At 46.9% G+C, this 21458-nt stretch overlaps 1 protein-coding gene across 1 annotated transcript in view; it reads right to left on the reverse strand.

Annotated features, from left to right (window-relative positions):
* LOC119392842 (uncharacterized) overlaps nt 1-21458 on the reverse strand; it is a 159642-nt gene that overhangs the window by 93558 nt on the left and 44626 nt on the right. The window contains exons 6-7 of the mRNA XM_037659795.2: nt 9762-9945; nt 6411-6597 (exon numbers count right to left, since the gene is read on the reverse strand). Coding sequence (XP_037515723.2) covers nt 6411-6597; nt 9762-9945 — 371 coding nt within the window. The remainder of the gene's footprint in view (nt 1-6410; nt 6598-9761; nt 9946-21458) is intronic.

The following is a 21458-nucleotide window of genomic DNA, read 5'->3' on the forward strand; positions in this document are numbered from 1 at the left end:
TCACGCTTTCACCATGATGTCCGCGCTCATGTTACGGAGCGTACGAAAGTCACTCGAGCTCAAGGGACACCGCTAATCGAAAAAACAGAAAATGAGCGCGAACTATCAAGTGTCACAGCTCGACACTTGAAGCACTCTAGTTTCCTTCGCTGCTTTGGCCGCCTTTGCAACAGGAGCGCTGTTCAAATTGAGAGTATCCATTGGCGAGCCTCACTTCGTATAGCATTAGTTTCTTGCTATCGCATTCGTTGCTTCGCCCTTGCGGCGAAGCTGTGACTTCTTTTATTGCGATAGCAATTATATGGACAGTCTCGGCTGATTTTTGCCGTCGGTGGCCGCCGTCATTCACCGTATATGTATATGTATATATATATATAGAAAAGCCACAAATAAAAATAATTAAGAAATTCTTCCCGACGCGCGGAATCGAACGGGCGACCTCTCGCTTTGCAGCCCGCCGCGTTAGACGTTAGGCCACGACAGCACAGTCTTTCAGCCTGCTAACGCGAGCTATTTATATACACCATGTAATTCAGGATGCTTTCTTAGTGGCCACATAGATGGCGCGACGTGCGCGCGCGCTTTAAAGGTCGTCGCCCCGCCCGTGCGAACGCCGTTGCTCTTCGCTCTACAGGGCGTCGTCGCTTTCGTGCGCTTATCTCAAGGAAAGAAGGGGCGGCCGGTGGGGTGCTTCGCTTCGCTCGCTGCAGCGGCCGCGTTTGCGAAAGGAGCGCGCTGTTCAAACAGAAATAAGTAACAACTGTCACAATTAGTTCGCGCTCGTCTTGTTTATATACACCTCTTACATCAGTATCCTTTCTGAGTTACCACGTAGATGGCGCGATGTCCGCGCGTGGCGCGCTTTAAAGATCGTGACCCCGTTCCTGCGAACGTGGTCGCCTTCGTGCGCTTATCTTGAGGAAAGAAGGGGGCGGCTGGCGGGGGAGCGGGGGGTTGTATGTCTTGTGCTCCCCCGGCGATGTCTGCGCTGAAGTGACAGAGCGTACGAAGGCCGCTTCGACGCTGCAGCGGCCGCGTTTGCGAAAGAGGCGCGCTGTTCAAACGGAAATAAGTAACCACTGGTACAGTTCGTTCGCGCTCGTCCTGTATGTACCTGTTCGTTCGTTTCGTGCGTCCTGCTTTATGTTTGAGCAGTGCGCTTCCAGTGTCGAGCTGTGACGCATGATAGTTCGCGCTCGTCCTGTGTGCGTTCTTTTCGTGCGTCCTTTGGGCTCGAGCGACGCGCTGGCAATTTCGAGCTGCTTTCCGTTCTTCGCGTTACATTCGAATTTATTGCTATCGCATTCATTGCTTCGCCGTTGCGGCGAAACTGACTTTTTTGGGTAGGCCGCTCTAAAGTTCCCTAGAGAACACAGCAGTCGTCGAGTGTGCCACCTGGGTCATTAAAGTGGCTTCTGTCTGGTGGGGGCACGATCGGACAAAGGCGTTTCTCGTGGCGGCATGGCTATTCCTGACTGAGGGGTTGAGACATCAAATTTGTGGCTTAGGCGTTGTTTCTTTCTAACGTCTCTTATTGCTCCAGGAAGCATAATACACAATCGAAGATTCATGTATTCTCGGTAAATACCTTAATATCGCAATGTTTATGCGAACTACTTATGTGCAGTCTTATGAATGTGGCTGTTCAGGCTGGCTGCAAATTAAGCACGCCACAATATTCATTGAATGCAAAGTAGGTGTGGTGCTACAGGATCCCACTTGTTGAATGTGCTATATCGGTCAAACTGGCGGCTGCATTAATGGAAGGCTGAGAGAGCATCGCGCAGCTGTCAATTCATTGTCGGGGGGTGGACATTTGGTAGGTCACTGCCGCAGGCGTTCTTGCATTTTGAGTGGTTGCAGCGAAAAATAGACGCACGGACGAAGAAAAGAAACACGGAGACACTGCCGTATATTGAAACCCTGTGCAGAATGTATAGGTGCGGCTATCTACAGTTAAGAGCTGGTGGTAATAGATTAGAAAGGCTTAAACAAGATTAGAGTGGGGCACTTGTCATGAAGCGAGTCAGCTTCTTTCTGTGACAGCACAACTAAGTGGGCACTGATACAATCTGTGCATTTCGTTTTTATTGCTATAGCCTCTAAATTACACGAGCGCCTGTGTCCGTCCTTTTGGCAATCACTTCCACGCTGTCAAAGAGTGCTTGGCACCCACATTTCCGACAATGCGCTGACAGGTGGCCTGTGATTGTGCATGCCTGAACGTTGTTCGCGTGTGCCCTTGCTCTGCGTTCACGCAGCCATGTGTCATGTGGTTCCGTCTGCCCTATGTACACGAAACCACATGACAGTAGGTATGCTGTATACTAAGCCCTGGTCACATGGTACGTACTTCTTGTGCTTCACCTCGCATCGCGTTTTCACCTTGTCATTGTTGACGCGCCTGCACATCCTGCGTTTTTTCAGCGGGGCAGAACATACCATATGGCTTGGCGCTTAGCTGTCTTCAGGTTTTGGCTAAGACCATGCACCTAGGTAATCACTTCTATTTGACGCTGTGGGCTCTGATACTCAGCTTCTTGGCTTCTTTCTTTTCGCGCCTCTTCATTTTTCCGAGTACTGAGAAGCTTATGGCTATGATGACGTGGGTTGGATAACCACCACCTTGTAGCCTTGTGACCCGACGCTGGAAACTGTGTCTCATTTGATGTGGGCACGACTTCCCTTCTGCGCTAATAGAGCCGAGAACGCGAGTCCCGTGGTGACATTCTTTGAGTGACATGAATCTGACGGGAGGAAGTTCTGGCTTGACCTGGTTTCATATCTCCAACATACATGTTGAGGTTCGAAGGTCAGGACGAGGTCCAAGAATCCAAGTCCGTTTTCTGAAAGCTTCTCGACTATGAAGGTGAAGTCCGGACAGGCCTCATTGAAGATTCTTAGCATTTCTTTTTCGGTGTCACATCGAGGTTTTGTTGTGTCATCAGCGCACAGTACAAGATGGACAGCTACACAGTGGCACACTCCTACCACATGAGGTTAATCCAGGGAATTTTGAATCTTCCTGTCGCAGGCGGCAAGAGAATTTCCGACAGGTATGTTGCCACCCGAAAGCTAATGCAGATTCCACTCTTTTGCACGTACATTCTTCGCACTTATATATTCTGTTAGTCAGCAGTGTCTTCGTGTTTCTTTCCTTCGTCCGTGCGTCTAATTTTTCGCTGCAACCACTCGACATGCAAGATCACCAACTAGTCCAGTTGCAAACCATTCGAATGTTCTCGCATGCCTGACTTTCAGGGCACCCGTATCTTGAGCAGCTTTGCCGCTCAGCAAGCTCGCGAAATCTATGAGGCTTACTGCATGAGCCTAGAAGCAGATAAATCTGTGAGCACACCTTCACTGGCTTTGCATGCCAAGGAAAAACCTTAAGAGACATTGAAGGTATTTGTGGTAGAAGTGCCGTCTGCATCTGCACCTATTTGTGGATTCTACGCGTACTTCTAATTTCCATCTTTTTAAGTCCGTAAACTCTCATTTGATTTCTTGCGCCCCTCCTGTTTACGTGTCTCCTCCTTCTGTGTTTGCTCCATTGCACTTGTTAAGATGCACAAGTTCAGCTACCATCAACTTGCCCAAATTTCTGCTTTGAATAGTCCCATGTGAACATACTCGTAGGAACACCTGTAAGCGCTGAAGGTCTAGAACCCGCATCGCTGAGTTCCAGAATGTATGTGTAACAAGCGTGGGTAGCTTCCGGGAGCTATGAACATTTTACCTCCGTTCATTCATAGTAAAGTTTGAAGAAAACGTCTTCGTCCAGAATAAAAAGGTGTGTGCATAGGCCATGCCTCGCACCTGTCGCCTGGTTGGCGCGGTATCACAGAGGCATTGATGCCAGTCTGCAGTGTTCGAAGGCGTCAATGTGTTCATGTACGTCGACAACTACCTTGTGGTCCTGCGATCTTCAACCATGGCGGCAATCGAGGACATCAACATTATTCACTACGCGTTTTACAAGAACCCACGACTTGAGAACACTAAAAAAGTACCGTCACGACGTGAATTGAGATTCTTGTATTTGCTCCTACTAGTGCTTGAATATCACTTTTGCTGTAGATGTGTTCCGCGGTCTCGGAAGAAGTCGCTTCCTTATTCTTCAGCATACTCTAAGCTACCTAAACAAATAACGACCTAGCCGCCTTGAGAAGTGCCCTCGTCCAAAATCGCCCTCACCAGACAAAGGCCAATTTCATGAACCAAGTGGCACGGCTTGACGAGTGCCATGTCCCCTAGAAGCTTTTGAAACGGCCTAGCCTAAAAGCTGCTCGTAAGTTTTACAACGACCAGAAATGAGAGATCAAAGGAGCACACACATTCTCGCTTAGCTGCCGTTCCCTACACATTGACGACTTCTCTCGCAGGCTGAAGAAGACTGCAGGGAAAGTAGGGGGTACGAGTGTTTTTCGCCACAAACCGCCTGGTCTTCCTATGCAGGCAGGTGAACAGGTGAGAAGCACTGGGTTATCACTGTGACAAAAAGCATAGAAACCATTTCACTGAATGCACAAAAAATGTGATCTATGACATTTCATTATCATCCGCCAAATCCACACCGGCGGTGCCTAAATGGCAGAATGCGTGAGCAAGCCAATTAATTAAAAGGAACAACAGGCAGCGACCTGGCTATTCACTGAACAGTGCTCACGGGTCGAAACGCGAATATTTATGGCAAATTCATTCGCGTACTTTCCTTTCCAGCGTCGACAGTTCATGGAATATCGGCATACTTTTAAATCAAACAATTACAGCACAGGCTTTTTCTACGAGTGTGCGCTCCAACGGTATCGCATTATAGAACATCTAGCCGCCATAGTCATGACCCCAGTTTATTTTCAACGAGGCTGCCCACCGCACCCATGCATGGAACAACGGACTCGGCAATCGGTAGCGCTATCGCGTGCCGAATGGCGTTGGGGCTGGCTGTGGCATTTTGTCCGCTTGGATGCTCCCTCACGAACGCTACACTGGTTGCTTTCGTTATTTCATGGCTTACGCGACAGATGACACCGATCGTAGCCTCGCAGCTTTCTTGCTCGGCCTGTTCGCACAATCCTAGCATTTTTCTTTGCATATCGGCAGCCTGTCATAGCCTCACGTGATCGTCTACGTCTGCATTGCCCGGACATGAAAGAGGCTCCACATCGGGGCGACGTGGGAGGGCTACCCTTGCGGACTTGCCATGCGCAGGCATGGTTTAGCGGTAAATGCCATGCCATACCAAGGCAGCTTTCGGGTGCCGTTACATCACAATTTTAGAGTTTCAAGGACCGAAAAATCCGTTTATCAATTTTGCGAACGAAATTCTTCAAGTTTGATCCGCTCAGGGGATCTGTCAAAGTGATCGTCCGGTCATACTGGAAACATTATGAACAGTAAGGCGGGTCATGTATTTGCGCATGTGCGGTGATTTTTCCAGGCTAGTTCGAGCCTTGTATAGTTTTATTTCATGCGCACGAAACTAGCAACAGATCTTCTGATGAGAGGCAGCCGTTGCAGAATGACGTCACAGGGGACCGCGCATGGGATTGTTGAAGATGTCTGCTCGGTACTTTGTAGCGCAATTTCCTCGATGCTTTTTATTGCTCGATCCTGTGCCTCGGTAATTAAATAACTGATATTAATACTCCAGCTACGAATGCCACGTATGGTTTCGGAGTATGGTTCCAGCACGTATGGTTGCGGCAGTCAAATATCGCACAAATCGCCATTGCGACGTACGGCGTTGACGGGAAATGCGAGAGCCGCACAGCTTGACTCGGTGTCGTCTGCTGCCATCTGCTCGGTGATGGCGGCGCATGCCGATATCGTATCCCAGAGTTCCGCGGTGTGACGTACTTGCAAGTTATTTACAATACTTGAGAGAGACAGAGTTTCGGGAAAGAATAAGAAATGAAATGGTCTATAATTTCTCTTGACTGCCGCGCAGAATGCGTGCGCGAGCTTCTGGCTCGTACCCTGATTTTAATTGTTTGCGGCCACTGCAATTTTTCGCTAACAGACAAAGGCCGCCGACGCGGACAATTGCAGATTTTCATTGACACACGCGCCTTAATAACGCGATCGCGTTTGAAATGGCTACGCTATGCGCCATGGATAACGGCAGTATCACTAAAAAGACAATGGAAACTATTAATGTCCAAAATACTTTTTTAGTGGAGAAAGTACGAAAGTATGTGATCTACACGTCTGGTGCTTCGTAATACCTATGCTACCGTGGTGGCTTCTGCTCTAAATATTGTGTATACGTTTCAAAGTACCAAATCGCTGTCACCTCGGTTGTTTTTAATTAATAGACACTTGTATGCTAGTAACTATTTAGCGCCTTCTTATAAGGCATTTTTCTATATAGGAAGGTTATATAACCGTAAACAGAACTTGTAGCATACCGCACTTTTGCCATGTCATCCTTTATCATGGAAAGATAAGTTTTGCTTGCTTCTTCAACAGCAGCGATATTCTCAGAAGACCGCTGCGTTGTCTGGGACTCTGGGCTGGAAGAAGCTTCGGCTTTGCCGTACGGTGTACCGATGAAACTTGATGCAGGGCTATATTCAGTAGAGCCGAGACCACCGCCTGCGCTTATAAAAACCATAACATAAACAGGATGATTTTCGTTGCTTTGTTCAACAAGATCCTCGCTCACGTACCTTCGACAAAGTTTGCCGATATCAGCGAATAGGTAAACGCCGCCATAATGGTATCGATGAAATCATGCGCCAGAATATAGCTACACTTCATGCAGTGAACCCGAGCATGCTAACCCATATATGCCCAGTGTCCTACATATAGGACGCTTCTTTGATGTACTCTAACATCGCTATTTCTTTAGCTGATGACTAGCGCCACCTACAGCACATCAAGCAGGCCTCATTCTCAACGTGTGCAGGCCTAGACACTGCTTGCTTTTCATGCTGCCTCGTGCCGACCGCTTTCTCCGGGCAAACGCGTGCTTTGTAGGAAAGACGTCATGGAGAGGAAGAAGTGCAATGTCGGTGTGCACGTGAAATGTTTTAAGGCTTGCCACACCCGCACATAGCACCCCTAATGCCCAGTGTCCTATATGTATAGAACGTCGTGAAAAACAGTGTTTCCTTTACCTGTCAGTAAATAAGAAACTTAAGAAAAATAAGAGGGTAGAAGTATACTTTTGTGAAAAAAAATTGTTTTGTCATTTTTTCTGAGTTTGGGCATATATGAATTAAGACCATGCTCGTTGTTAGGACGAATAATTCTACGAACGATGCATGTGCGTCCATGTGCGCGTGTGTAGGTATGCGCGGCGTGCGTACCGATGTCCCGTCAGCCGAAGCAGCCGCCACCTGCGCCCTAGAGCAGGTTGATTTTCATTTCACAAGCATACCTCTGCAGCGTCTCACTGTTTAGCCCGAAGCTTTCACGCCACAGCATGCGATCGTCGAACAGGTATGATAGCGTGCGTCCAGCGAAGACATCACATGGCAACATTGTTGCTCACGAGCGTAAGTTCATTTGATGGGTGCTTGTACAGCTCATGTGCAAGTCAGCCAACTCTAACGACGGGCGATATTACTGCTAAATTTGCCTGTCCCAGTAGTACAAAGAAACATACTTGCGATCCTGGTCTGAAATACCACTCGTTAATGCGAAGCGGATTTTTATAAATTTGAAGGTATTGCAGTTCGCAAATCGCGTAAAGCAGAATTTGAAATGTGGAGCGGATATTAGTAAATGTGTAGGCTGGGAATCAGCGGATCATTACTTTCACATTTTGAGTTGCTGATGGCGCGTTTGCTGGCAACAATGCCCACAAGTGCATGTCCTAAAAGTAGCGGTACATTTTTTTTTCTGCGAGGGGTGTACCTACAGCCTTCGTTCATAAAGCGCTTTTAGTTCGAATAGCATTCATTAACAGGAGAATCTAGGATCTGTCCTTTATCGGTTAGTGTTTGCCGCTTCTCAACGGACGCACCCTGTCGTGCACCAGCAGCTACGTTATCGCATCAGCCCATACGTGATATCTGCTGGCGCATCCTTATAGAACCTGCACTCGTCCTTTCAACACTCACAGTACAGTAATCCGCGCGCCTACTACCGTACAAAGACGATAAACGCGTAATGTTGACTGAATAGCGTACGCCCGCCATTGGTCTGTATCTCCATCTCGGCTACGTCTCAGATGCGCCGGTAGCTGACGTCATTTTCGGAACCAGAACACAGTAAAACGAGAAAATGTACCGAATGAACAGTGCAGACAGTATGTGTCATCAAAAGCTCAATTTCTTCAGAATAAGGAAAACTCATTGCGCATCATTGCGGTTTCTAGCATGGGGCACTTGCTTCGTTGCTCTCAGTAGTAAATTGCCAATTCATAATTCTGTTGTTTTTAGGATAGGCCCACTCGATTCGGCTCACCGATCCCGCACCCACTGTCATAGGCTCATTGCTGATGCAAGAGAGAGTAGGACCTTTACAGCGAGGCTGTATAGCTCTACATTCCAACGGGCAAACACCACGGGAGGCGCTAGGAGGTGCTCGCCACATGCGCAGCTGCGTTTCGTGCTACACTATAGGATGGTGCGAACCACTGCGCAAGGCGACCAAGGTGAAACGCGCAAGGTGAAACAAGGGGACCAAGCTTTGTCAGAGAAAACAATGTGCACAACGGCGTCGTGCTCGTGCCACGGATGAACATCGCTTCCGGGAGATTCAGTGAAATGCTCATTACTAATACACTGTTAATACTCGGATCTTTATCGAAGCACTGCTTTACGAATTTCCCGATCTAACGAAGAAATTTTGATTCCCCGGAAGGTACCTATAGGGTACAATGCTGTCATCAATCCGAATTCACGAACCAGCTAGGTCACGGAACCGAAATTAGCAAAGTATTCCGTGAAGCAAATGAGTAAAGAACAGTGATTTTCTTCTAATTTTGGCACAAACGGTATTTTTTAGAGCGTAAGCTCCAATGCTACCGCGCTCAACGCTTTAGCCGCCTGCCACGGCCATAGCTCTATTTTCACTAGGCTGCACGCCTCATCGATTTACGGAAAAACGGACTCGGCGGTAGACAACCATCTTATATACAAAATGGCGTCAGGGGTGGCGGCGGTTGCTTTCGTCATTTGATGGTTGATGTCACATAACACTGATCATCTCTTCGCAACTATTTTGCTCGGTCTGCTCGTACAATCGCTGCGTACGCTGTCAGCGTATCATTGCATGCCAGTGGGCTGTCATAGCTGCACGTAACCGTCTGCCTGTCCTGTGTCGACCCGCCCGGACATAAGGGGCTCCATGTCCGGGCGAAACGGAAGGCTACAATTCTGGGCCGCGATCGGGCTGCCTCCGCGGGTTTTTCACATGTGCTGGCGTAGGTTGGCGGCAAAAAGAATGAACTGGTAGCTTTTGGGTGTCGCTTCGTTACAATTTCAGATATCGAAGGACCTAAAAATTTCCTTTTCGATTTTGCGAACTTGCTTATTTAACGAAATAATGTTGGCGTGGTCATCGTTTCGTTAGATCGAGTTTCAACTGCAATTAAGTTATACTGTTTTGCCTGTGTACAGCAGGAAACTTTATATTACTACGCGTTTTGCTTCCCAATTCCGACAATGCGCACACCTTGATCTTGAATCAAGAAATTTGGTCTTTGGAGTCCGCCCAGCTCATAGAGGTCTTCTCAGTAAGACTAAGAGCATGCTCTTTTCTGCGTTTCAGTCATTAAGATGATGACGAGAGGAAGAAAAAATACTCACATTGGTCATCTGTGCTTTGATCGCCTGCCGCAGCACCTGCTGTATTGTCTTCTTGCGTTGTCAATGAGCGGTGGATGACTGGTGATTGCAAGGTCCTTGCTTTGTATCCATTTGAGAGTAGTGGTCCGCCGTTGAACTGTGTTGATGAACTGAGCTGCTGTGCTGTTTCGTTCGTTTCCCCAGCCTACAACAGTGAAAGCGATAACAAGAAACGTAATCATCACTGAAGTAACGACAATATAACACTTTTCTGCAATCTTAACGGCCGGTAGCACCGCCGTATTTGGCCTCTGTGCTTCGTCACCCCGCTGCTTGGCCTGTAGAAGCGGTCGGAGAATGATATGTCGATCTATTAAATACTCGATTACTAATTGCGGAAATAATGGATGCCTTCATGAACGGTAATTATTCAAAATATGAGTAGCGTTATGGTTGTGAAGCTTGTTTCTGCTGCTAGTCTGACCATGTGTAAGCGTGTTATGAGAAGAGATCATTCTCTATTCATATGGTAGTGAAGAAAACATATGTATGAATGTTCAGGTAGCCTTGTATTTCACATCGCATATTCCTTCCGTACACGCAGGGTTCTCGTTTTGTGCACGTCTTGTGCTTCTTTCTGGTTTCCGGATGTGCGCGTACGGCACCAGTTTACTGGTCATAGGTCCATGGGTGGTGATGATGATGATTAGTGGAGTTTATTGGCGCAAGGGCCAGATGTGGCCAAAGAGCGCCAGAGCGATGATAATGAACTGTGCATTACGCAGTGTGGGTAAAACAGATGTGACGTGGCTGTAAATGGGCCTAAAAGCAGTCGCTGTAAGTGAGTAAGATATACATACATTAAAATTATGGCAATAACAAATGATGTGTGCTATGAAGACATAAAATTCATTAAAATAATACGAATATCAAATAAAAACTTGGCGTGGAGCACTAGTGCCTCGGCAGAGCCCTTAAAAGAAGGGCATGGAGGCATGGGCTCATTGAAAGCTACTATCACAGCGGCATCTTCTGGACAGAGGACGCGCTATGAACTTGTTGGGCTAAAAACATTCAATACTACATCTTTTAAAAATCCAAGGACTGATTTTGCGTCAAAAAGCGGCTCTTCGCGAGAAACATAATAGGATGTAGAGGAAGGTGATAGCGGTATGCTAAGGGAAAATATTTCTTTCTCTCTCTTTCAGCTTCCGGACATTCCAGGAGGACGTGGAGGACGGTTAGCCTCTCGCCACATCTACCACACGTAGGAGGTTCATCGCCAGTCAGCAGAAAGCTATGGTACCATATGTGTGTCCTATTCTGAGGCGACAGAATAGGACATCAGTTCGCCGTGTTCTCGTAGCGGAGGGCCAGTAACCTAACTGCGGCTTAATCAAGTGAAGCTTATTATTTATTTCTGTGTCCCACAAGCGTTGCCAGTGGCTTCGCAGTTTCTTACGTAAGAAGGGTTTAGATCTGTTGCAGGGACAGTAGCGGTAGGGTTAATAGCGCGCAATATAATTGACGTGGCCATTTGGTCAGCTAACACATTGCCTTCGATGCTTCTATGGCCAGGTACCCAGCAAATAGTAACATGCTGGTTGGACATATACGCTGTACACAGAACGGAATACAGCTCAATTATTACCGGGTTTTTGAATCTAAAAAGTGATTTTAATGCATTTACGACGCTTAACGAGTCTGTGAATATAACTGATCTTTGTATGTTTGACTTCCGTATATGCTTCACAGCCGACAATAGTGCATAACCCTCAGCCGTAAAGATACTTGTTTCCGGGTGCAGTACACCGGATTCAGAGAAGGATGGTCCGACGGCTGCATAAGCCACCCCTGCATGCGACTTAGAAGCGTCGGTATAAAACTCTACGCATGAGTAGTTGGACTGGAGTTGTCGGAAATGCATGTTAATATGTGCTTCTGGTGCATGTTTAGTGATCTCGACAAATGAGGTGTCACAATGTATAAGCTGCCACTGCCACGGCGGTAAAAGTTTCGCTTGTGGGCATAGGACAAAGTTCTAGCAGTGGAACATCCATTTCCTCACTTAAGTTTCTCACACGCAAAGAGAACGGCTTTCTCGCTGCGGGTCGATTATGGAAGAGGGTGGCGGCGGTCATATCGTTTATAGTTGAATAAGAAGGATGTTTGATGTTTGCGCGTACTTTATAAAATATGAAACTACTATAGGATCGCTGTAGGTGAAGTGACCACTGATTCGACTCTACATAGAGGCTCTGGATCGGACTTGTCCTGAAAGCACCGGTTTGCAAGTCGGATGCCCAGATGGTGGACGGGGTTCTAGGATTTTTAATGCACTTGGCGTTGCGGAATGATAAATTATAGAGGCATAGTCAAGGCGCGACCAGACAAGACTTTTGTACAACTTCAAGAGGCACTTTCGATCACTACCCCATGTTGTACGTGATAGAAGCTTTAGGACGTTCATCGCTTTCAGACATTTCATTTTTACATATTTAATATGGGGTATAAACGTGAGCTTAGAATCTAAAGTGGTTCCAGGAATTTATGCTCGCTGCTGACAGAGAGTTGGTCTCCCTTGATCGCAATACTTGGTAGTGGCATTACCCCTCGTTTGTTGGAGAAAAGTACGCAAGTACTCTTCTGGGTGTTTATTTTAAGCCATTCTCATCCGCCCATTTAGAGAATTTATTCATTCCAAGCTGCACTTGTCGTTCGCAGATAGACATATTGCATGATTTGAAACTCATCTGCACATCATCAACATACACGGAATAAAACATCGCGCTTGGAATTACTGACTGCAGAGAGTTCATTTTTACAAGAAAGAGTGTGCAACTAAGCACGCCCCCTTGCGGAACACCAGTCTCTTGGGTGAATGATCTAGAGAGAGCATTTCCCACTTTTACGCGAAAGGTTCGGTTAGACAGATAACTTTCAATTGTGTTTAACATGTTCCCATGGATGCCCATGGCGGCAAGATCGCGTAGAATCCCGAATCGCCATGTGGTATCGTACGCTTTCTCTAAGTCTAGGAAAACCGAAAGTACAACCTGCTTATGAATAAATGCATCTCTGATGTATGTCTCTATGCGAACAAGGTGGTCTATTGTCGACCTCCCTCTCTGAAACCACACTGAAGGGGGTCTAGTATACTATTACTTTCTAGAAAGTGAATTAAGCGCCGGTTTACCATTTTCTCATATAGTTTGCATAGACAGCTTGTTAACGCTATTGGCCTGTAGCTGGCGGCTAAGGACGGGTCTTTGCCTTGTTTAAGTACCGGGATGACTATCGCTTCTTTCCATAACAATGGAATATAACCCAGCTGCCCACATGGTATTGTAGAGGGTTAGGAGTGCTTTTAGTGCTTCGGGGTGAAGATACTTGATCATTTCGTACATTATGCGATCGCCACCTGGCGCCGAGTTGTTGCAGCACGCAAGAGATGCCTTAAGTTCAGCTAATGAAAATGGGCAGTTGTAAGCCTCACTGGATGGACGTTTACATTTAAGGGGCTGCCGCTCTTCGCGTTCTTTGAATCTTAAGAACGTTTCTGTATAGTGTGATGCACTTGAGACATATTCAAAGTGTTCACCTAGGCAGTCCGCCTGTTCCTCCAGGCTCTCACCTCGGCTATTTACCAAGGGTAGGGGGTGTGACTCCCGACCCATTAACTTGTTCACCCTATTCCAAACCTTCGTTTCGTCGGTGTAAGAATTTATACCGGAGATGTACCTATTCCAACTTTCTTTCTTTGCAAGACGACGCGTTCTTCTGGCTTGTGACTTAACCTGTTTGAAATTGACGAGGTTTTCAGCCGTTGGGTAATTTCGGAGTAATCTCCAAGCTTTATTTTGACTATTGCGCGCTTTCCGACAATCGTCGTTCCACCATGGTATGCGACGCTTATTAGTCATTCCGTTAGTTTGCTTAATACATTTCACTGCAGCGTCAATGATAAAAGCTGTTAGGTATGCCACAGCATCGTCTATATTAAAATCACCAATGTCATCTCCGTCTAAAAATGTGCTTTCTCGGAACAGTTCCCAGTTGGCTGACTTGGTGTTCCAACGAGGAAAGTCAGGCGAGCATGTATCTTCTTTTGTTAACTTCAACATAATCGGGAAGTGGTCACTCCCAAAGGGGTTCTTGACAACGGACCACTCCAGATATGGAATTAGTGTACTCGAGACAATACTTAGGTCTATAGAAGAGTATGTGTTGTGTGTAGTGCTATAATACGTTGGTTCTTTTTTGTTAAGTAAACATGCGCCTGACGAAAACAGAAAGTGTTCTATTAGGCGTCCTCGCGCATCCAAACGGGAGTCGCCCCATAGGGGATTATGTGCGTTTAGATCACCAACGACTATATATGGCGGAGGAAGTTCATCAATGAAGCTTTGAAATTGTGTCTTCGAAAGTTGATAGCACGGAGGAATGTAAATAGAAGTAATTGTTAGTAGCTTACCGAACAGCACTGCTCGGACAGCAACTGCCTCAAGAGAAGTTCGGAGGTTAATTGCTTACAGGCAACACCTTTATCAACTATTATAGCGACACCGCCCGACGAGGCGGCAGCGTCGTCACGGTCTTTGCGGAAGATGGCATATTGCTTTAGAAAGTTTGTTTGTGTGGACTTGAGATGTGTTTCCTGAACACACAGCACCTTTGGGGTATGTTTATTAAGAAGTTCTCTAATATCATCAAGATTATGGAGAAGTCCTCTCACATTCCACTGTAGGATCTGTGTGTCCATTTTAGATGTGTTTTGTGCTGTGTGCTCAAGGATGGAAAATTAGCTCACGGACCCTTTCCAGGGGCCGTGACTCGAGATTTTTCTTTTTTGGATCGGTCGACGGAGTCGCGCCGATCCTTAGGCGCTGGCTGCGCCCTCACGCTCGGTGTTGTGTCCATTGCATCTTGCGAGGCGCTGGACACGCGCTCTTGCGAGCGCTGCGTTAGTTTTGAGGGCCTCGCCTCAGAAGACGAGACCTTCGCGCCCCCCAACCGGAGGTGGTGGGTCCTTCTTGGATGGCGGAGCAGCACTGGCTGCAACCGCCGAGGGGGGCGGGTGGCGTCACCGCCGGCTCACTACGCGTGTGCCGGACAGCCGCCGAAGGCCGTCGTGGCGCTGCCCCCTGACGCGCCACTTCGGCAAAGCTGGTTTCTGGTAGGTTAGGACACCTGCCTTCGTGCCTCCTTAAATGAAATGTTTTGTTTTACTTTAATTGTGACAATTTCCTTTTCTTTTTCCAGCATGGGCATGACCGTGAGTATGCGGCATGCTCCCCATTACAGTTCGCACAGAGAGGAGAGTTTTCACAGGCATCAGATGTGTGTTCTTCAGCACTGCATTTGGCGCAAGTTAGGCGGCCTCGGCAGTTCTGTGAACTGTGGCCGAACCGCTGGCATTTGAAACATCGGAGAGGGTTTGGTATATATGGCCTCACTCGAAGCTTGATGTACCCAGCCTCGATGGAGTCGGGCAGTACACTTGAATTGAAAGTAAGTATCAGGTGCTTAGTCTGGACTTCTTTGCCATCACGCCTTATCCTAATTCGTTTCACGTTGATGACATTCTGTTCGCTGAAACCCTCCAGGAGTTCAGCCTCCGTCAGCCCTAACAAGTCATCATCTGAAACAACGCCACGGGTGGTATTCATGGTTCGGTGTGGGGTTACTATTAAGTTGGTATCTCCAAATTTCGCTAGATTAGGCAGTCTCTCATATTGTTTCTGGTCGCGGAGCTCCAAGAGGAGGTCACCACTTGCCATTCTCGATACTTTATATCCTGGGCCAAAGATTTCGGTCAAAGACTTCGAAACTAGAAAGGTGAAAGTGTTCGCACTGGTTTGCCGGGTGTGTCAGCGTGGATACGTGGATCGGGGGAAGATACTCTCTGGTGACCAAAAAAACTGGAAGACTTCGTCGGTGCGCCCTCTTTTGTGAGGGCGATCAGGGAGTGGGGGGAAGGAACTAGCCATATGTAAATGTTTATATTTCGGCAGCAGCGCCAGCCACCCACCATGGAGTCCTACAAGGGGACGCTGCAGGGTCTGTAAGCACAGGCCCTGCAGGCGCCAGCTGTACGCCACCACTATAACCGAATATGGTGTATCCAAGGTAGGATAACCACACAGGGTTAACCCTTGCCGCCAGGAAACACGGAAGTCAATGGAAGAGAGTAGAGGACAGGAAAGATTAAAGTAAGAGAAAAGACGAAGATGTGAGGGGAGAGGCAGGAAAAGGCGACTGCCGATTTCCCCTGGGTGGGTCACCCAGGGGTGCCGTCTACGTGAAGCCGGGGGCCAAAGGGGTGTGTTGCGTCTGCCGGGGGGCCTTAAAGGTCCAATCACCCGGCGTCGGCTCAACCCCCAGGATCCCCTTTTCCCCGGACACGGCAAAGCCACGCACGGCTAGGCGTGGGAGGGGGTCCGAACCCCCCCGTTAGCTCGGGTCCGTGGTGTCGCTACACACCAAACGCCTGCTTGTGCAGACGCCCCTGCGGGGGGGTCCATGGGTGGTAAAGCATGACACCTATTTAGACGTCATGTCTCGCCACACTGGGGCCAGCCGTTGCTATTCGCTCACATGTATGCCACGACCACACTTATAAATAATACGTCAGAAAGTTTAAAACGCATGCATGCAAGCAAGTTCATTACTTATTCATGCAACAAAGACAAAAGCAGTAATTTACCTCGTTGCTTTCCATTTATCGGGGGCGCTCGGGTTGTCCTCAAGCGACAAACCAACGCCTCCTTTAACAAACTGTGCTTGTCAAAAGAGCCCCTCCGCTAAATCACTCTTCCCTGGAACCCTTTACAATTTGCCAGTGCTTGCCGCTCATGGCGCTGCCGGCTGACATTAGCGTGAAGCGCCCCGTACCGCCCGCACCGGCGGTGCACAGGTTTGCAGCGCTCATTCCCGGGAACTAAGCAGGGGCCTCTGGCAGACACCTAATCCTCGGGCAGACACCTCTGGATCATCATCCAGAGGTGTCCCCTGCCCGAGGATTAGATATTCTCCAAAATTAAGCCTTTATTCAAACATGGGGATAAACAATTGGTTTGTAATTATCGCCCAATAGCTTTGACTTCAACATGCAAGTTATTGGAACACATAATACATAAACACATTTCCTGCTTTTTGGAGTCGCACTCAGCACTTTCACCAGGTCAGCATGGTTTTAGGCGCAGGTTTTCCACAGCAACAGAATTGGTTGAAATTGTCCATGACTTCGCACTAGCCACAAATAACCAGTCACAGAGAGATGCTGTTTTTTTGGACTTCGCGAAGGCCTTCGACAAAATTTCTCATTCCAGACTACTTATGAAACTTTGGGAAGTATTAAAAAACCCACAACTTTGTCATTGGATACAAGCATACCCGAGTTCTCGAAAACAGTATGTTGTTTTTAATTAACATTTCTCAAGAAAGCTGCCAGTAGATTCGGGTGTCCCCCAGGAATCAGTTTTAGGACCGTTATTGTTCCTTATTTTTATCAATGACATTGTGGATGACTGTGGCGTTAAAACAAGGCTATATGCCGACATACTGTGTTTTGTATAGTCAGATAAATTCAACTTCAGATCAAAATGCACCGAATTTTGAATTAGATAAAGTGATGCGTTGGTGCAGGACGTGGCAGATGGCTGTGAATTGCGACAAATGCTCTGTAATGACCGTAAGTAACAGGAAAAATCCTCTTTTATATGCATATACAGTTGATTGTAAATCATTAAATCGTGTCAATGAGTTCAAATATCTGGGTCTCATTATAACTAATATCTATCAATGGGATAGATATATCACAGCTATTTCATTTATCACAGTCTAAACTTCATTTTTAAGGAGGTCTCTCAAGAGTGCATCTACCATCTGTAAACTCGTCACTTTCAAAGCTTTAATACTGCCGATTTTAGAAGATGCCAATGCTTATTTGACACCCGTTTACACAGACGAACACACTTAAGCTGGAAAGAGTTCAGAGGAAGGCTGTACGATTTATTTTTAACAGTTACGGTTCCTTCATCTATTACTCAGTTACTTCGCCAAGCAGACTTAAAACGTATTACAGTTAGAAATAAAATCGCTCGCCTTAAGCTCATGTTTAAAATTGTCAAGGGTAAGTTACAGAGCCGAACGTGTGACTATATTTCGTTTTCCAGCGGTTACTCCACAAGGCTACGACATCCGTACTCATTAGTGCCATTTAAATGCAAGAACAATGTTTCTAAATATTCTTTTTTTCCTCGAACTGTAACTGAGTGGGATGAACTCGATAAAGACGTAGTAACGGTAGTTGAATGTGATAAATTTCAGGCTCTCCTTGAATTGTAAGCATGATATATTTTGTATTACGAAAAACTTGTCGGCGTGTAAATTTTGACATTTCACGTTGATGTTGTCAGTTGAATTTGGCATTGTCTGAATTCGTTGTATTTGTTAAGAAACCTTGTTATATGTTTTGTACCACCCTGCTAGAGCCCCCTATCATTGGGGTTAGCAGTATTGAAAAATAATACTAATACTAATAATAATAATAATAATAATAGCAGTAGTAGTAGAACGTGAGAACAAAAAATTGGCCGCGTATCTGCGTGCTCCGCTGCATAGGCCGTGTAAAGACGATAGAGGAGGCGCTGCGTGAGATATGGACGCCATCTGGCAATACGTCGGGAAACATGAGCTTGTGCAGAGGGTTTCCTTCCTCCGTGGCGGAGGGCATTCGTCGGCGCGCATAGGCATTTTCAGCGCAGCTTAAGAAACTAGGGTCTTTAGAGTTACGTATCTATGTATTTTCTATTAAAGGAACACACCACCTAATACTTACCTAGTGATGTTGCGCCTTAGATTTGCTTAATATTTGCTTTTTGATCGACAACGTTCACAACTATGAAGAGCCGTACCAGTTCAAGATGGGTGGGCGGTAAGAAAGGGGTTCAAATTTGGCCGGGTCACGGAATCGGGTGACAGACAGACAGACAGACAGACCAAAATATCTGCGTTTAAGTTCCCCAAGAAAGACTATCGTCTTTAAAAAAACTTTAACGTAGGCGCGCTCACGAGCGCAAGCCAACGCATAGGGCCGGCGCCCGCACGGTGGCTTAGTCTGCATGCATTGCGCAGAGCTCGCGTCTGGTTGAGAGAGGACACAGAGGAGCAAATCACGGGAGTGGAGGAGAGTGTCGCTACTTTTCATATTTAGGGGTTTTACGTAGTGGCAGTTAGCAGCGCCGCGCTGCAAGCAGCACGTGAACCAAGGCGTCCGCGGCGGCCCTATTGTGTCGTGCCGGAATTGACAGGCATAGTTTTAAAAAGGAGGCGTTGGACAAACGTCGCTTTTCTCCTGAGCCAACCCTCGTACTTGAGATGACATAAAAATGAATTAAAGCACGCTTACAATACGATGTAACTGCACATTGAATCACATTGCACATAAACACATTGAATGGAATGCGCAATGTGCATTCTATTCAATATGTCATCTGCCCGAGTCCTCGAGGCGGAGAGCGTGCATACCAGCTTTGAACTGTCCCCCTCGTGGCGTACCATGTCCGACAGCTGTGCTTCGAATCTCAAAGTCAAGCGACCACGGCGTCTTGGCACAATTGCGCCCCAGCTATTCAGCACCGCGTGCTGTCAACAGACAGCGACTAGCCCTGTGTCGTTTAAAACTGCGCCTTTGCGAAAGAAATCAACTGGTGAAATCAAGAACCACGTCGACCGTACTGATGATCGCCTGCCTGCTTCGAGAGTGCAATACAACGGCCCCACTTGTTCGGCACAACGGTGTAAGGAATTCTGCTCGGCCAGCAAAACACCTACTTCTGCAACGGACACCGCCACCTGCGTGAGTAATCCCCAGTGCAAGTGCTTCCGTCCGCTCGTCCACCCTTGTTCCTTACTCCCAACGACGTAAGGGTTGCTTTACAGCCACTCCGGCACCAACTGCTACTGTCGACACTGCCACTATTCTGAGAGACCCTACTACGTAAGCGGCTGGTCCTACTGCTCACCCAAGGTACCCACTTCGAAAAAAAAAATATTCTGATGCAGTAAAAAGCAATCCGGACAATTCACTAGTTTCAGCCTACTTCAATGATAATTCTGGCTCGCACCTTGTTCTAAGGGATGTCAAAAGATAAGACAGTCGAAAAACGAGTTCGTCATGAACTGCACGCTTCCACATTAGAACCGTATGCATTGCTGCTTATATTCCGCCTAAAGGTCTCAATCTTACCCTACGCCCAGCCACGTCTAAATTGTCAAACAATGATGCAAAAAGGTGGCAAGAGACCTTACAAAAGCCTTAGCTTTAGAACTACAACGTATTACTGTCAATCACTATCACTCATGTTTAAGGTCATTAATGAACGAAGAGAAGCAGCTGTGCAATTTATTTCGTGCTTAGCTGCTGCAGAGGGTACCTGGCTGTGCACATACGATGAAAACAAACGCAATGAAATCGACAGTGTGGCCAATCCCCCCGCGGGTATGAGCCAGGTTCCTTTAGGCGACAAAACGAAACTTATATGCAGTGAAATGCAAGACGTTACTCCGGGACTGGCGTGATGACTGACTGCACGCCCATACAACTCCTGAAGAATTCCATTAGGGTGCCCTCCCGTTTCCAAAGTACGGCAAGTTGCAGTTGATGTCTTAAAGGTTGTTAGCATATCGAGCTGTGTCCTATCCAATGATGAAGTGTGTGCATTATTGCGTGATTTAAATTTTTGCCCCGCAATGGCGCACTACGACGAATTCCAGCTACTCACCGACTTAGACAACTTCGCGCGCAGCCTGAGGCTGAGGGAGTTCGTTCAAGATAGAGCTGCCATTAGTGATATTTCCTTCGCCTTGCCATCATCTAAACGCTGGACACCATCCTCTGAACGCGACAAATACCTTGACTTATATATCGATGCTATTCAGCGCGATGTCATTCAAGCATACAAGCAGAAAACTTTGTTCAACCTTCATCTGCGCCAAGAGAAAGTGAAGACCGTAGATACATTAGGGAATCGTGTCGGCGTCACTATCAAGCCAGGTAGTTATCAACACAGCCGATTTCATTGAGGAGGCTCACAGGCAGCTTATGAGGAACACCAAAAAGAAAGAAGATTTTCCCATATTAGTAAATCACTGTCTCACAATTCCAAAATCACCATGCTTTCCGCGAGAAGACGCTTGGTAAGCGAGAAACCGCTCAAAAAGGAAATACGGGTGGCGACGTCGCCTTGTAATTCCCGCACCAAACGCCGCGACGACATAGATTTTGAAGGCGTCTACTAGGTCCTACGTAGTTCCTAATCAGTAAAAGTGAAGTACATTGTAGACTTAACATACGAAGTTTCAGGAAATTTCCTTGAGCCGATGTCACCAAAATGGAAAAACACGCTTTGCAATCCGTGACGTCGCGCGAGATTTCGGCGTGAAATTTAAATATGAAACTTTTTGACCTTAGTTTTCTCCTCTATTATTAAACCTATGGTGTTGAAAGAACGACATTAGAGTTCCCAGAGTGCAGTATATCCATCTGAACTGATTCATTGGTTCACTTTAGTGACCCTTTAATCATCCTTCATTTTACAGGGGGCTTCGTGCTGACCCCACAATGGACTTTAAAACAATTTAAGAAGAAAAGTTAAATGTACTACTGATAGAGAAAAACTATGTGATAAGGCACCTACAACATTGCTCCCACTA

Source organism: Rhipicephalus sanguineus, chromosome 1 (assembly GCF_013339695.2).
Source record: "Rhipicephalus sanguineus isolate Rsan-2018 chromosome 1, BIME_Rsan_1.4, whole genome shotgun sequence".
NCBI classification, from domain to species: Eukaryota; Metazoa; Arthropoda; class Arachnida; order Ixodida; family Ixodidae; genus Rhipicephalus; species Rhipicephalus sanguineus.